At 45.9% G+C, this 18,186-nt stretch overlaps 1 protein-coding gene across 3 annotated transcripts in view; it reads right to left on the reverse strand.

The window, feature by feature from the left end:
- Positions 1-18,186, reverse strand: part of nos1apa (nitric oxide synthase 1 (neuronal) adaptor protein a) — a 452,025-nt gene that overhangs the window by 220,593 nt on the left and 213,246 nt on the right. For 2 of the 3 annotated variants that reach the window (XM_038794907.1, XM_038794908.1), the window contains exons 3-5: positions 14,880-14,972; positions 9,144-9,215; positions 919-977 (exon numbers count right to left, since the gene is read on the reverse strand). In XM_038794907.1, the coding sequence (XP_038650835.1) occupies positions 919-977; positions 9,144-9,215; positions 14,880-14,972 (224 nt within the window). The remainder of the gene's footprint in view (positions 1-918; positions 978-9,143; positions 9,216-14,879; positions 14,973-18,186) is intronic. The other variant, XM_038794909.1, reaches the window with a different exon arrangement.

An 18,186-nucleotide genomic window follows, 5' to 3' on the forward strand; every position in this document is an offset into this window, starting at 1 on the left:
TGTGAAAATTTCACCTCTCCCACACCCCCACCTGCCCACCGTGAAAATGCCGTTGGGCCAGGTTTGGGACTTTCAGGATCAGGCCTATGGGGACATTATTATAGAACGGGAGAGCTTCTCCCAATCTGCATAAAACTTAGACCCAGACTGGGATATTACCCTCTGCCTCCTTTACCCAGCTAGAACTGAGAACAGGATCGGTTAAATTTGACCGGAAAAGATTGCGTTTGCTCTCAGCGGGTCGGAAGGGAGGTTCTAAGTAAGATTGAGGTCCTTTCTGCAGAGGGTGGTGGGGGGGGCAGTGGAGAGAGAGCTGTTTGGGGTGGGATATTGGGGTACTTTGGGAAGAAAAAGGGGAAAAATAACACACTGTTTGAAACTTGGTGATATTTGCTTGTTGATTGTTTGTATTACTGATCGTGCTTGGAATAAAATATATATATTTTCTCAAAAAACAAGTATTCTGCAGATGGCTATTGCTTTCAAACTGGCTGATTCCATGATTTGGAATCCAGATTTGATTATTTCAAATAATAAAAATGTATTTCCCTTCACATCCTTTAGTGAGGAACATTTCAGATCTTTACATGCATCACTGGAGCATATTGTCCATTCCCATGGCAACTATAACACACTATAACTTCTGGGAATTAAACATGCCTCTCCAAAAACATGAACTTACTGATCTGTACAATCGCTCAACAGATAATGCCACCAGAGAGCACTTGAAGTGTGTTTTAATGCATGACAGAGGAATCCTAACTGCGATAATAAACCAGTGGTTGCCTGGCCATACAGCAGGTTTATTTGGGTTTATGTACGCGACAGATGTTTGTTGGCTCGACGTGAACTCCTCTGTAAAGTCATGACCACCTCACACATTCACAAAACCGCACCTCACGAAGAGCATCAACTAACCTGTAGATAGGATCCTGCATAATCATCATCTTGCTCTCATCCCAGGTCCATTCTTTTTTCTGAAAAGAGCAACAAAAAAAAGGGAAAATTACTGAGCAGTAAGAAGTTGTCAACGAACCTGCAAGTGTTAGACATGGAGTAATAACCAGTGAAATATGCCAATTGTCTGGGAAACAACTGTCTGCGTTGTATGAAATTCCTGCGGTAAGATGCAGTGCCAATCAAATTCCAAAGGAATGGAGTTGGGCCATCATGGCAGGAAAAAATAAACACTGCCCAATATGCATTACATTCCAGTACTTTGCGAAAACAGGTCATAGAAATTTGTCTTACATCCCTTGAGCATAGGAGATCAAGAACTGATCTCATCGAGGCATTTAAAATATGAAACAGTTTCATAGAACAGTACAGCACAGAACAGGCCCTTCGGCCCTCGATGTTGTGCCGAGCAATGATCACCCTACTCAAACCCATGTATCCCCCCTATTGCCGTAACACAAACAACCCCCCCCTTAACCTTACTTTTTAGGACACTACGGGCAATTTTGCATGGCCAATCCACCTAACCCGCACATCTTTGGACTGTGGGAGGAAACCGGAGCACCTGGAGGAAACCCACGCGCTCACGGGGAGGACGTGCAGACTCCACACAGACAGTGACCCAGCCGGGAATCGAACCTGGGACCCTGGAGCTGTGAAGCATTTATGCTAACCACCATGCTACCATGCTGCCCCTAATTTTCAATGGATAGATTCAGATAAACAATTGCTTCTGGTGAGGGAAGAGATGAGAGAAACTCAAAACTCTCAAGGTCCCTACACTTGCATGTTAGATATAACCTACACTCATCGCCGCAAGTTAATTTAGGTTGAGTGCTGATGAGAAAAAGAGACACGCAGTCGAATCTTTGCACCCATCAGGACAGGTGCAAGAATAACACATTTCAAAGGGAACAACCGTCTGTACTTGCTGACCTATATTGGATTCCAGTCTAGCCGCATGTCAGGTTTAAAATTCTCATCCTCGTGCCCAAATCCCTCTATGGCCATACACTCTCCATCTTAAAAAAGGGGCTGTTTAGCACACTGGGCTAAATCGCTGGCTTTGAAAGCAGACCAAGGCAAGCCAGCAGCATGGTTCGATTCCCGTAACAGCCTCCCCGAACAGGCACCGGAATGTGGCGACTAGGGGCTTTTCACAGTACCTTCATTGAAGCCTACTCGTGACAATAAGTGATTTTCATTTCATTTTTCATTTCTTTGTAACCCCCTTCAGCCCTATAACTCTCGAAGAACCCTGCTTTTCTCCAATTCTAAACTCTTTTGCATCCCTGATTTCCTTTTTCCCTCCACCTGTGGTCAGGCTTTCAACTGTCGAGGCTCTAAGCACTGTGCTTCCTGCCCAAACCTCTCCATTCCAATCTTCCTCACTTCTCATTTAAGATTCTCCTCAAAACTGAACTATTTGATCAAACCTTTGGACGCCTGCTATAGGATTTCCTTCTGTGGCGCAGTGACAAATGAGTGACTGGCTAGGCTACCGTGAAGAGCTTTGAGACATTTTACTGCAGTAAAAATGCTATGTAAATGCAAACTGCTGTTGTTGGAGCAATGCAGATGGCACTTCCTGTTGGGTAGATTGACCCACTTTGGGGAAAAGTGAGTCTATTCCATCCCTCTCCTGCACACTGCAGCAATCCAAATGCAGCAAGACTGGGACAATTTCCAGTCTTGGGCTGACAAGTGGCAAGTAACATCTGCACCACACAGTGCCAGGCAATGACCATCTCCAACATGATCGTATCTAACTATTGCCCCTTGGCATTCAATGGGATTACCATTGCTGAATTTCCCACCATCAACATCCTGGAGGTTATCATTGGCCAGAAACTGATGTGAACTAGCCATATAAATACTGTGGCTACAAGAGCAGGTCAGAGGATAGGTTTCCTGTGGCGGATAACCCACCTCTGACTCCCCAAAGCTTGTCCATCATCGACAACAGTAATCATCTGGGGTCGTTTTAATCAAGTTCCCAGCTGGGCTGCCAGATGGACAGCAGAACAAAAGGAAGTTTCTTTAGTGCAGGCCTAGAGCAGGGGCGGGGGAAGAGGAAAATAACTGAAAGCATCTGCAGTGATAGCTGCAGATTATATTTAAATTCAATTCAATCCAATGGTCACCATTATATGCGCATGTTGTACCATTGTCCTAACACAGACCTCAAGACATAGTTTTCTTCCAGTAGGAATACGAGGGAAACTAAAAGAGGAGCAGGGGGATATGTAATGTCGTGGTATGTCACTGGACTAGTCATCCAGAGGCCCTGGTTAATGCTCCGGGGATGTGTATTCAAATCCCACCATTACAGCTGCTGGAATTTTAATTTACTTAATAAAATGGAAATATAAAGCTGATCTCAGTAACGACGCCCAAGACAGCTATCATCGATTGTTATAAAAACTCATTTTGTTCATGAATGTCCTTTATGGAAGGAAGTCTGCTGGCCTGGTCTTTATGCAATTCAAAGAACAAAGAAAAGTACAGTAAGAAGTCTTACAACACCAGGTTAAAGTCCAACAGGTTTGTTTCAAACACTAGCTTTCGGAGCGCTGCTCCTTCCTCAGGTGAATGAAGAGGTACATACCTCATCATTCACCTGAGGAAGGAGCAGTGCTCCGAAAGCTAGTGTTTGAAACAAACCTGTTGGACTTTAACCTGGTGTTGTAAGACTTCTTACTGTGCTCACCCCAGTCCAACGCCGGCATCTCCACATCATGGCCACCATCGACAAGGCACAGGTCAGGTGCATGATGGAATATGTTCCACTTTCCTGGATGGATACAGTTCCAACAACACTCAAGAAGCTCAACACCATCCAGGACAAAGCAGCCCACAAGATTGGCATCTTATCCACAAACATTCACTCCCCCACTACTGAAGCACACCGGCAGCCATGTGCACCATCTACAAGATGCACTGCAGGAACTCACCAAGGCTCCTTCTGCAACACCTTTCAATCCTACAACCACTACCGCTACCATCTAGAAGGACAAGGGCAGCAGATACATAAGAACACCACCACCTGGAAATTGCCCTCCAAGTCACTCACCAGCCTGACTTGGAAATATATCGCCGTTCCTTCACTGTCACTGGGTAAAAAAGCTGGAACACCCATCCCAGCAGCACCGTAGATGTACACCAACATTAATTGCAGCGGTTCAAGATGCAGATCACCACCACCTTCTCAAAGGTAACTGGTATGGGTTCTGTGCAATAGTTACCCAGGAGCTAGAAGTGCTTTTAACTCTTCTAATTCTTTCTGGGCAACAATTGCCGAAACCCGATCTGAACCATCTGAAGTGTGTGATCTAAATCGCATTTTCAGATTGTCCCCAGTGCTGGGCAATTACCATTGGAAATTTGCATTTCCAAGACAATTGCCGTGCCATCGCGGAGCTCGGATGTTACAGGCCGATATTTCCGAGTTTCCTGAGTATGCAAAGCTAGGTGGGGATCTGATATGTGAAGAGGATGCTCAAAGGCTTAAAGACTAAGTCAGTGGGACAGCCCATGATAAATGGTATATAAGGTGAGGTTATCCAATATGAGGTTATCCATTTTGGTAGGGAAAATGTAAATTTCTTAGATACTGAGAGACTGGGAAGTGTTGATGTTCACAGGAACCTGGGTGCCTTGTTCATGAGCCGCTGAAAGCTAACAGGCAGGGACAGCAAACAGGTAGAAAGGCAAATGGTATGTTGGCCTTTATTGCAAGAGGATTTGAGTATAGGAGTAAAGATGTTGCGACAATTGTATAGACCCTGGAGTATTGTGTACAATTGGTACAATGTGAGAAACCTCCTTAGTAAAGGCTTGGGAAGATGAAACACTAATCAAGAAGAAATAAGAAAAGATGGCCCTGAAAAAGGCCTTCATTTTAAACATTAGTCTATCCTTTCTTTTTACAGGTGTTAATTGACTTGCCAATGTTTCCAAACTGGCCTTCACTGTATTTTGATCCATATTGTATCCTATCTCTGATATTCCTTAACAATTTGCCTTGGCAGACATTATCTCTGATATTCCTTAACAATTTGCCTTGGCAGACATTATCTCTGATATTCCTTAACAATTTGCCTTGGCAGACATTATCTCTGATATTCCTTAACAATTTGCCTTGGCAGACATTATTTCTTTTGCCAACACTGATGCCATTCACACTCTTCTTTCTTCAATGATGCTTTTGCTTCTGCCCAGCTCTTGAAGATCACTTTGCGCTATGTCATCACCTCCTCCAAGTCATGGTTCCGACTGCACGTCGAACCCGACCCACAAAAAAGAAATTTAAATCTGTCCCCTGAACAAGCTCGTTCATAGAATTAAGGGGCCATTTAAGAAGTTTGGGCAGGTTGCCTCTTCCTCCTCCCATCGACGGCTTTTGAATTCCGAACGTGCAGGTCTCGCACCAGGAAAAGGTAATAGAATCATAGAATTTACAGTGCAGAAGGAGGCCATTCAGCCTACTGCGTCTGCATCGGCCCTTAGAAAGAGCACTCTTTCTTAAGCCCATGCCTCCACCCCATCCCCGTAACTCAGTAACCTCACCTAACATTTTGTTGGCTTCGCTGATGACCAAATTTACATCAAACCACTGGAGAAAAAGAGCTAAAACAGCAGTGAAAAGTGACTTTCAGTTTACTTCCTTCTCTCCCTACTCCATGGGGTGGGATTCTCCGAAAACCCCGCCCGGTCGGAGAATCGCCGGAGGGCTGTGTGAATCCCGCCCTTGCCGGCTGCCAAATTCTCCGGCGCCGGGGATTTGGCGGGGACGGGAATCGCGCCGCGCTGGTTGGCAGCCGCTGGCAGCAGCACACCCCCCACCCCCCCGGCGATTCTCCGGCCCGCGATGGGCCGAGTGGCCACCCGGTTTCAGCGGGTCCCGCCGGTGTATGTTATGTCAGGTACTTACTGGCGGGACCTGGCTCCGCGGGCGACCTCCAGGGTCCTCGAGGGGGGGGGGGGGGGGGATCTGGCCATGGGGGCACTCTATTCCTCCACGCCGGCCGGTGTAACGGTCCGCGATGGCCGGCGCGGAGATGAACCCCCACCCTGCGCATGCGCTGGGATGACGCCAGCACACACTGGTACTCCCACACATGCGCCAACTTGCGCCGGCCGGCGGAGACCCTTCGGCACCAGTTGGCGTGGCGCCAAACCCCTTCTGCGCCGGCCGGCGCAAACCATTCCGGCACCGGCCTAGTCCCTGAAGGTGCGGAGGATTCCGCACCTTCGGGACGGCCTGACACCGGAGTGGTTCACGCCACTCCTTCGCGCCGGAGTTGCCCGCCCCGCTGGTTTCTGAAGAATCCCACCCCTTATCTCTCGTGCCAAATTAGGAGCAGCTCAAAGATCAATCAAGGCCCAACCATGGGTACCTCATCAATTTTCACCCACAACTCCTAGACCCATTAGCAAAGACACAGAGTACCGGTCGTATTTTTTAAAAAACAAACTGAAAATGTATATTCTCGTGTAATATAATGTAATGGCAAATAAAAAAAAGGGAAAATCGCTTATTGTCACAAGGAGGCTTCAAATGAAGTTACTGTGAAAAGCCCCTAGTCGCCACATTCCGGGGCCTGCTTGGGGAGGCTGGAATGAGAATTGAACCCACGCTGCTGGCCTGCCTTGGTCTGCTTTAAAAGCCAGCTATTTAGGCCTATGCTAAACCAGCCCCGTGTGCTAAACCAGCCCCGTATATTACAACATATTACTATTTTGCTGGCTTACATTTATCTGGAAAACATCATCACTGAAACAGACTGGGGGGGTGACATGGTGGCGCAGTGGTTAGCATTGCTGCCTCACAGCGCCCAGGACCTCGGTTCGATCCCGGCCCTGGGTCACTGTCCGTGTGGCGTTTACACATTCTCCCCGTGTCTGTGTTGATCTCACCCCCACAACTCAAAGATGTGCAGGGTAAGTGGATTGACCACGTTAAATTGATCCTAATGTGAAAAAAAAAGAGAATTGGGAACTCTAAATTTTAAAACAAAATCACTGAAACAGACTATCTGGACATTACCTTATTGTAGTTTGCACGGTCTTGCGATGCACAAACTAGCAACTGCAGTTCCTTCAAGAGAGCATTTCAAAAAAATAGCTCATTGGCTGTAAAGTGCTTTGAGATCTTGAAAGGTGCTACAGATCAGAAGTGGGAATTTTCCTGTAAGATACTCATTTCCCCAAAGCCCATCCACCATTTACAAGTCAATAGTCAAAAGTGTGCTGGAATATTCTCCACTTGCCTGGAGGAGCGCGGGCCCAACAACACAGAAGCTAAACATCATCCAGGACAAGGCAGCCTGCTTGATTGACACTCCATCCGCCCCAGCAAGCATTCACTCCATAAAACCATAAGACATAGGAGCAGAATTAGGCCCATCGAGTCTGCTCCACCATTCAATCATGGCTGATATTTTTCTCATCCCCATTCTCCTGCCTTCTCCCCATAACCCCTGATCCCCTTATTCATCAAGAACCTATCTATCTCTGTCTTAAAGACACTCAGTGATTTGTGAGGTTATGTCCTCTGGTTCTAGTTTTTCTTAAACGTGGAATCATTCTCTCCACGTCTACTCTATCCAGGCCTCGCAGTATCCTGTAAGTTTCAATAAGATCCCCCCTGATCCTTATAAACTCCAACAAGTACAGACCCAGAGTCCTCAACTGTTCCTCATATGACAACCTCTTCATTCCAGGCATTCTTGTGAGCCTCTTCTGGACTCTTTCCAAGGCCAGCACATCCTTCCTTAGATACAGGGCCCAAAACTCCTCACAATACTCCAAATGGGTCCTGACCAGAGCCGTGTACAGCCTCAGAAGTACATCCACGGTCTTGTATTCTAGCCCTCTCGACATGAATGCTAACATTGCATTTGCCTTCCAAACCGCTGACTGAACCTGCACATTAACCTTAGAATCTTGTGCATGGACTCCCAAGTCCCTTTGTGCTTCTGATTTCCTAAGCATTCCCCCATTTTGAAAATAGTCTATGCCTTCATTCCGCCTTCCAAAGTACATAACCTCACACTTTTCCACATTGCATTCCACCTGCCATTTCTTTGCCCACTCGCCTAGTCTTTCTGCAGCCCACCTGCTTCCTCAATACTACCTGTCCCTCTACAGATTTTTGTATCACCTGCAAATTTGACAACAGTGCCTTCAGTTCCTTCTTCCAGATCATTAATGTATATTGTGAAAAGTTGTGGTCGCAGCACAGACCCCCGAAGCACACCACTAGTCACCGGCCATCCTGAAAAGGCCGCTTTATCCCCACTCTCTGCTTTCTGCCAGTCAGCCAATCCTCTATCCATGCCAGGATTTTACCCTTAATGCCATGGGCTGTTAACTTAGTTAACAGTATCCTGTGCGGCACCTTGTCAAAGGCCTTCTGGAAATCTAAATAAATCAATTCCACTGGTTCTCCTTTGTCTAACAACTCCCTCTACCACCCTCACGCAGTGGTGGCAGCAGTGTGTGTCATCTACAAGATGCACTGCAGCAACTCGCCAAAGCTTCTTCAACAGCACCCTACATACCCATGACCTCTACATGATGCATGGGATCCCCACCAACGACAGGTTCCCCTCCAAGCCACACACCATCGTTACTTGGAACTATAATTGTCGTTCCTTCACTGGCAACGTGTCAAGGAACTCCCTCCCTAACAGCACTGTGGGTGCTCCGACAAAACATGGACTGCAGTGTTCAAGATGCCTGCCCACCACCACCTTCTCCAGGACAATTAAGATGGACAACAAATGCCATCATAACCAGCGACACCCACATTCCATCAATGAATAAAATAAATAAATGCAAGACCTTCTTTGACTTTTACTAAATATATTGAAATTATATACTAATGATAAAAAATATACAAGTTTCAAATATGTTCTCAAAAATATATTGGCTGGAATTCTCCGGTCGTTGCGATTCAATTGTCCCAATCGGGCAGCGCATCCCCTCCAGAGGCAGCATGGGGTGGTTACAATGACAAAACCCATTAACAATCGGCAGGAAGATAGAATCCCACCGTCAGTGAATGGCGCAAGGCCGAGTAACATGCAGCTGGCGGACCGGAAAATCCTGCCCATTATTTAAATGAAAACATGTGCAAACAATGTGATAATGTAGAGATTTAATATTCCAAAACGACTTACAAGGAGAGTCATCCAGAATGAAGTCGGGGTCACTCTCCTGTCTTCGTCCTTAGCTTCTAGACTCTTGACCATCTAAAGTATACAATGATCAACAACAGAATTAATAATCCAAAATAGTAAAGCGCCAATAAATCACCACAAAAACTCACTCCTACTCCAGCCTACTAACACCCCACAACAGAAAGCAGTACAAAATGTACTTCGTGCTTCGATAAATCAAATTAAGAAAACCTCAAATACTGAACCATGGGAACAGCAAGCCTTCAGTACATTAATTTAAGCATTACTTACAATAAAATTTCTCAGTGCTTGACCAGAGATCCACTTTATAACAATGACATTTCCTAAAAGTAAATCAGGAACAGCATGCCGCTCATACGAGCGAAAATTTACTGATGTTAAAAATGAAAAAAATAATCATTTTCTTTCTTATGGCAAAGTATATAACGATCCAATTTTAAGCGTTTTTCAGATAGGAAATCAGTCAACAGCACATCCCTCGCTTTTCATGAAACAGGGTCATCCAAACACCTTGAAAAGCTCCCAAAGCTTAATATATTGCAGCAGGAAAGGGTTGATGAAGCAAAGGCAAAACTATCTCAGTGCCTCTGTAAATGGGCATTGAGCAGCGCCGATCCCATTCTGTCAGAGTTGCTCTGCAGACGAATGACTCAGTCTGATCAGCGTCTGATCAATTCCTTCTCACGGTCTTTTTAAGAATAAATTAAATCAGAACTCTCTGCGCAAGCCAGACTGCAGTCTGAATCATCAATAAACTATCTGTATTTCTGAAGTTATTATATTCCTTCTGAGCAATGATGCGTTATAATATTCACTCGAAAATGGTGTGTCTTCAAGTGTTTGGAAAGCAAATTAGGATGCTAAAATCTTTCATTTCTAAGTGTTCCCCTTTAAAGCACACGGTGTCACTCTGGGCCAATGGACACAATTGGCAGCAGCAAAGTAATGAACACTTTATCCACAGTGTTTTGAAAATTACTCGCAAGTTTGGTGCCATTTTTGATTCACTTTTTGATGAAGTGCAGAATGCAATCGAGAATCCAATAAAACATTTTGGATAGTAATCACACACTTTTATTTCTGAGATGAAAGTTCGAACTGAAAACATCATAATCCTTCTCCTTGCTTTATCCAAAGTAGTTCTCGCCACATTTGTTTACATACGAGACTGTTATAGGTGTAAAGCTACCATTTTAAATTTATTAGTATGAAATTACAGTCGAAATATACATACTCCAATGTAGCTGCAATGCTTCCAATGACAAAATGTTGCCCACATTTTGTCCAGTACACCAGACTTCAGGTTTCACTATCCCAAGTCAGGTTGTTAGGTTAGAGTCAATAAATAGATGCACAAAGTTTATGAATGAATGAGACAAGGCACCAGAGGATGTCTCTGGCATCCTGATTTCTTTACCTGACAATTGCGGCCACCCTGATCAAAAGTGGGTTAAAAAGCCATTGTGGTCATCTGCCCAATGGGATGATTGGTACTGATTAACTTGGTCAGAGTCCAGTGGGAATCTCACCTACATCCAAAATCCAGTGGTGTTAAAATTGGGAGAGGAGCAAGAAATGGAGCTAGTCCATTTGGATTACTCCCCTCAGTCCTTTCCCTCTGGCCCAGGAACAGTTCATCTATTATCGTGGCAGTGGAGACTGGAACCCGCATGATGTAACGTTGGTGTGGCATGTCGATCTGCAACACGCTGCTTTGCTTGAGCAGAAACACAGCCGCCCTCCAGATGGGAAAGGGGGAGGAAAACTGAATTGTGGAATCATGAATCAAGTCTAAGCAGATCAAGACATAGCTTTAAATTGAGGGGAGATAGATATAGGACAGATGTCAGAGGTAGGTTCTTTACCCAGAGAGTAGTAAGGACGTGGAATGGCCTGCCTGCAATAGTAGGGAGGGGCCTGTACTGCACTGTAATGTTCTATGTTCTATTACTGCGCCACCGTGCTGCCCATCATTATTGGATTATTAATGCTTGACTGCTTACCATACCCTATATCCTTAACCGTTTGGTTTGGGGGGGGCACCGGTTTGTGGGGGAGGTGGGGGGTCCTCAGGTTTGCCCAAGGTGGATACTGGGTCAGTTGGTTTGGACAGTGTAAGCAAAAAGGAAGGTGGAGCATGAGTTGGCATAGGGGCTCAAAGGGACCATGGGGGTAGATGGGGGAACATGAGTGGCACTAAGAGCGCGATCTTCCCAAAAGCGAACAAAGTCCCCTTATGAGTGCGTTTAGCCACGTGTTTCCCGGTACTTGCAGTGCCGAGAAACACGTGGCTATTCAACGCTATTCGTGTTGAATAAGGGGCCTGAACGGGGAACGCCTGGCCAAGGCCGCACATAGCCCCATTTTTACAACGGGGAGCTACGCTTGCCAGAACTGCCAGTTGTAATGAGAGATTGGGACGCCATTTTTAAATGTCGTCCCGATCTCCGAGGCCCACAAATAAAATCCCCAACCTCCCCCCAGCCGGAACACAATATGGGAGGGTCCCAAGGCTCCCCACCCTCTACCACCCACAGTGGACAACACCAGCCCAATCGCACGTGCACAAAAAATGCCAGCTTGGCAGTCAAACCTGCACCATGGCAGTGCCATCTGGGCACCTTGGCAGTGCCAGGATGGCACAGGTGGCATGACCAAGGTGCAAGCATGGCATTGCCAAGGTGCCCAGGTGGCACCAGTGCCAGGACACCACACTGCCAAAAAGGCATGCAGCCGGAGGCCTCCGATCCCCTTGGAGAGCTCCACGAGTGCCGTTCCGTTTGGTCCCCATTTGTGAGGACCAGTGCTGAACAGCGCTCACCCGAGATTCCTTGGAAATCTGCACATGAGAGTAAGGCTTACTGCCTCGCTCTAATATGCAGATTTGTCAAAACGTGATCCCGTCCATTGTGGGCGGGATTCTCCTTACAACGTTTTTGCGGGATTGCGTTGAATCACGTGAGGCGTTGCTAGCCAGGTGGATCCAGGAGCGGGGTCTCCCGGCTTCAACGGCCATGCTACACCACAGCAAGAAGCTTTTCCGGCGCAGCGTGGCTGGAAGATAATGCCCCAAGTTAACATCATGTTCTAGGGGATCGTGTGGTTAGTGGGGGCATGGGGTCACAGCATCAAAACCCTGGAACTCTCTCCCTATCAGCATGATGGCACCACAAGGACTGCAGCAGTTCAAGAAGGCAGCTCACCACCACCTTCTCAAAGGCAATTAGGGATGGGCAGTTAATTATGGCCTAGTCAGCAAATCCCACATTCTTTAAATGAATAAAAAAAATGAGTTGCCACTACATTTGCAGATGGGTTATAAGAGGCAATAAGAGTTTGGGGCATGTCCCGATAAGCCATCCCAATCTTCCAAAAGTCCAAGTTGCTGTTGGGGTGGCCTGAATCAGCCCATAAAACCATAAGAATTTGGCCCATTGAGTCTGCTCCGCCATTTAATCATGGCTGATATGTTCCTTACCCTCATTCTCCTGCCTTCTTCCCGTAACCCCTGATCTCCATATTAATCAAGAAATCCCCTTATTAATCAAGAACACCAGATTTGTGCTTAAGATACTGTTACCTACAGGGCTACAAAGAGCTGGAAGGTGAAATCAGACAGAATAGTTATTTCTTAGAACATCAGAACGAGGAGCAGGAGTAGGCAATTTTGCCTCTCATGTCTGCTCCAACGTTCAATACAATCATGCCTGATCTCATCATGGCCTCAACTCCGCTGTCCTGCCCGTTGTCCATAACCCTTCAACCTATTACCAATTCAAAATTTGTCTAACCCCCCCTTAAATTTACTCACTGCCCCAGCATCTACCGCACTCCCACAGATTAACAACCCTTTTGGAGAAGTAAGTTTCTCCTCATCTCAGTATTAAATTTGCTACCTTATCCTATTACTGTATTCAGCCCGGGCTGAATCATGCCAGTATGATCTCATGCTACCCAACGTTTCAATTTTTCCCCCCCGCAAAGAGTTTAAAAATAAAGCGGGAAAAGCCGGCAAGGCAGCCGGCGGGCTGGGTATTTCCCACCCAAGACAACACTGGAAAAAAGATCTGAAAATTCCGCCCCATGTCTTATTGACTTCCAGTGTGAGATAATACTCTGCCTTCTGTGACACAACTTTTCACAGCCCTATTCATGAACGGTTCAAGTTCCAATAAAAACAGATATAAAGCCAATGCAACTGATTCCCTGATCTATTCTCTGGGATAAATGGATCAGCCACAGGTCAGCCATTGGAACAAGTGGGGAGTTACAGGAACATTGGTGGGGCCGCAACTATTTACAATCTGATGGCTTGAATGAAGGAACGGATGTATCGTAGACAAATTTACTGATGACAAGAAGATAGGTAAGAAAATAAGTTGTAAGGACACAAAGAGCCTGCAAAGGGATAGAGATAGGTCGAGTGAGTAGGTAAAAAATTGGCAGATGGAGTATAATGTGGGAAATGGGAAGATTCTGAGGGACTTGGATAGGGTAGATTCTGAGAGGATTTTTCCTCTCATGGGGGAACTAGGGGGCACCTTTTCAGAATAAGAGGTCTCCCATTTATGATGGAGACGAAGAGCAATTTCTTCTCGAGGATCATTAATCTATCCCAGACAGTGGATTCATTTAATATATTCAAGGCTGAGTTAGACAGATGTTTGATCGACAAGGAAGTCAAGAGATAAGCTTTGGCCCCCACAATGGGGCCGGGCAGGAAAGCAGAATTAAGGCAACATTGAGATAGGGCATGATCTTATTGAATGGCAGAACACGCTTGAGGGGCTAAAGGCCTGCTCCTGCTCTTCCATCTAATGCTCTTCTGTTCTCTAAAAGAATGCCTATTTCTTGTTTCAGGTTAACAAAAGGGCCAGAGATCCTTTACTCCTTTGCATTGCCCCTGGATTTCTGGGTCCTAAACAGGCGTGTGGTTGCAGTGTTGGAGATTGGGAGCTGCACCTCCAACTATAATAGTTTTAGGCCCAGCATTGAATTTCAAAGTGGAACAAGGTTTTCTATGCCTATTTCATACAGCACCATCAGAAATGTTGATAGGTTCAATCAGAAGGTCTGAGAAATTGGCCAGTAAGGTAAAGAGGACCAACAATTGGGAAGTTGGGATAGTTCAACAATTTTCTTAATTTGGGACTCCAGCTTCTCGCTGAGAAGAGGCCAAGCTGCATTCTATTTGAATAACCAATTATACATCCACATCCTAAACCACAGCTGGCCATCTGGCAGGGGTTTTTGTTTTGTACGAGGTATACAAATATAATATGCAGCATTTTTTTAAAATTCAGGCTTGATGAGGATCGCCTGAAGCCTCCACTTTCCAAGTGCCTCTTGCAATTGTTAACAGTTACATCTGAATCAGGGCTACCGATAACAATCTCATCACTTCACAGATATACTAGATGGGTAGTGGCATGTGTAAACAGATGTCACATTCAATCATCACCACAGCCAAGGACCAAGATGTTTACAAGTTCTGTCAGCGACCAAAGCTGAGTCCCATAAATACACAAGGGGTCAAACATCTGAACAACCACAGCAATCGTAAATGAATAAACTCAACAGCAAATTGCTTCTAGTTGCACACACCGACACGAGAACTGAAAAACCTTTAGCAGATGATGACTGAAGGCTCCATATTGACAGGACATGGACTTTGCTGTAAATCACTACTCCAAAGATCATTCAAGGTCAACCCACCTTCTTCTTCTTCCTGAGGAGGACTTTGACACCATCCACTGACACCATTATATTCACTTTCTTCTTCTTGATGTTCTTGGCTTTGAATTCATACTGAAATAAAAAGGGATGGAAGAGCTATATTAATATGTGATGCCGTCCTTAACCATCAGGAAAAATATGGAGAATATTATTTTTCTCATTTCTCTTGGAAGGCTAAACAAATCTGTGCAATCTGCCCCCACTCCAATCCCTCAAATTCCCCCTCCCGTCTTTTCAAATAACAAACAACAGTGGCATAGCATATTCTGATACCTTGTGCTAGAGTATTGGTAGTCACAAAAATGTACACATATTCTTTGCTATGGCAAGTGTCATTGGGCAAAGATATTTGCTCAATAGAAGGAAGAATTTCGACTGCGACACAAACACTGGTTTTCAGCAGCCAGCTCACAACCCACACTGCAACCTCGTAACTGAGCAGTAAGCGTGCTATATAATACGGAGTGCTATGGGTTAACAATCAATAAGGGAATCAAGGGTTAGGGGAACATGGTGGGAAAGTGGAGTTGAGGATTATCACATCAGATCAGTCATGATCTTATCGAATGCTGGAGCAGATTCGATGGGCTCATTGGCCAATTTCTGCTCCTACTTCTTATGGTTTTATTGGTCAAGGAGATGCTTTATTATCATCGCCTCATGGATTATTAGGGATGGGCAACTGATACTGTCTAGTTCACACCCCATGAAAGAATTGGAAACATTTTTAATATGTTCAACTTAGTACAATTTACATCCAGACCATCATTTTACTCTTTCCTTGTGAAAGATAAATGGCAATAACCTTTATAGTTGCTGCATATGACAACGCAGTGCGCCGTGATACAGGATAGCACTGCAGTCAGGGTATGGCTTTGCACTATTGTGGTAGCTTTCAATTCCTGACTTGGGTCACTATGGGCGCGATTCTCCCAGCCTCGCGCCAGGCCGGAGAATCGCCGCAACTGTGCCACGCTGCCCTGACACCGGCGCATGATTCTCCGTGCCATTTGCATCAGCGTGTTTGGCGCGGCGCCGGTTCACCCCTGGTCGCTGCCGGCGGGAACTCTGCGCCGGGGAGAGAGGCTCCGTCCCCGGGGGGTGCCTCCAATGGGGTCTGGCCCACGAATCGGCGGGCCGGCCTCTTTCCCCCCCACTCCGGGCCTACTTTGTTGCGTGGCTGGCCCCTGAAGCCCCACACCATGTTGTGTTGGGGCCAGCGTGCTGAAGAAGTCCCCCGCGCACGCGCAGGTTGGCACGGCCCAACTGCACATGCCCGGGTTGGCATGGCGCCCATTTGGTGCCGGGAAGGGAGGCGGGAGCAGCGGGAGCAGCGTGAACCGCTCCAGCACCGTGCTGGCCCCCTATGGGGGCCAGAATAGGTTGTCCCCTTGCCCGTTTCGCGCCATCGTGAAACGCAACGGCGTTCACGACGGTGCAAAAACTTAGTCTCCATTTCAGAGAATCGCGTTCTATCTGTGTGGAGTCTGCACCTTCTCCCCGTGTCTGAGTGGGTATCCTCTGGGTGCGCCGGTTTCCTTCCACAAGTCCCGGAAGACGTGCTGTTAGGTGAATTGGACATTCTGAAGTCCACCGAACAGGTGTCGGAGTGCGGCAACTCGGGGATTTACACAGTAGCTTCATTGCAGTGTTAATGTAAGCCTACTTGTGACAATAATAAAGATTGTTATATTATTATTCTCGGAGGTTTCGAGGGTTAGTAAAGTTTCTGCAGCAGTAAACAAAGTAAATATTAATAACAGAATTATAGCTTCCTCCAATATCTGAGTGAGTTAATCCAGTAATTATTTGACCCATACTTTTACGTCCCAGATTCTATTCCAATTTTTGCTACAACATTAAGGATACAACGGTCGGGTTCAGTGTCACTGAATTGGTGAGGGCTTGACTGACCAGAGTTCCTGCTTCGGTTCTTTATACATTAACCTTTGCTTAAGTGGCAAGAACCGAGCGTTAAAATAATGGTTGGGTGGATCTTTATTATTGTCACAAGTAATTAACACTGCAATGAAGTTACTGTGAAAATCCCCTAGTCGCCACACTCTGGCGCCTGTTCGTATACACTGAGGGAGAATTCAGAATGTCTAATTCACCTAACAAGCATGTCTTTTGGGACTTGTGGAAGGAAACCGAAGCACCCAGAGGAAACCCATGAATGATGACAATGGCAGAAGCAACAACTTTCATTAATGAATAGCTGTAATGTTAAAAACAAAGGTTTAAACATTTATGTACATTTCTGTCTCATCTATTTTTTTTTTTATTTAGAATATCCAATTCATTTTTTCTAATTAAGGGGCAATTTAACGTGGCCAATCTACCTAACCTGCACATCTTTGGGTTGTGGGGGTGAAACCCACGCAGACACGGGGAGAATGTGCAAACTCCTCACAGACAGTGACCCAGGGCCGGGATTCGAACCCGGGTCCTCAGCGCCGTAGGCAGCAATGCTAACCACTGTGCCACCGTGCCGCCCCCCTGTCTCATCTATGACAACCACCTGAGTATTCAACTGTTGGAGATGGGCCATTAAGCCAAATTGCTTGGACAATGGGACACTGACTATGTTAACTTCCAGATATGATCTGATCAAGTCACCTTTGGAATACACAGGCGATGCCTTTTTTAATTCCCCTGGAAAATAAAGAAATAGGTCACATGACAAGCCAACCTTTTATATGCTTTAAGCGCATGATTTCTCAGCAGAGCTGAGGTCAAGCAGTTTGTCAAAGTGGGGATCAAAGTGGGGTCACTCCTGCCGCCTTTTTTCTCCAATCCACCTGCTGTGTTTCCAGCCCCGTTTGCAGACTGTGATCATCCTGCTCCCAAAAGAGATTTCTTCAACCATCCCAACCCAGCACGACAGTCTCCTGAAGGGGAACAAACTCAGTCACCCACATATTTAAATTGGAAGAGTTTAAAATGGAGGGAGTGCACAGAAGATTTACTAGAATGTTGCCAGGACTGGAGAACTGTAGCTACAAGGAGAGATTGGAAAGGTTGGTGTGGTTTACCTTGGAACAGAGAATGATGATGTGTGACATGATTGAGATACACAAAATTGTAAAGGGTCGAGATAAAGTAGACAAAAGGCACCTGTTTCCCTTGTCAGAGAGTTCAAAACCCAGGGATTCCTGATTCAAGCTAAGTGGCAGAAGGATTAGAGGGGGCATGAGGAAATCCTTTTAATGCAGAGGGTGGTGGGTCTGGAACTTGCTGCTTGAGTTGGTGGTGGAGACAGAGTCTTAACTCTTTTAAAAAGTAC

Source organism: Scyliorhinus canicula, chromosome 4, assembly GCF_902713615.1.
Source record: "Scyliorhinus canicula chromosome 4, sScyCan1.1, whole genome shotgun sequence".
Lineage (NCBI taxonomy): Eukaryota > Metazoa > Chordata > Chondrichthyes > Carcharhiniformes > Scyliorhinidae > Scyliorhinus > Scyliorhinus canicula.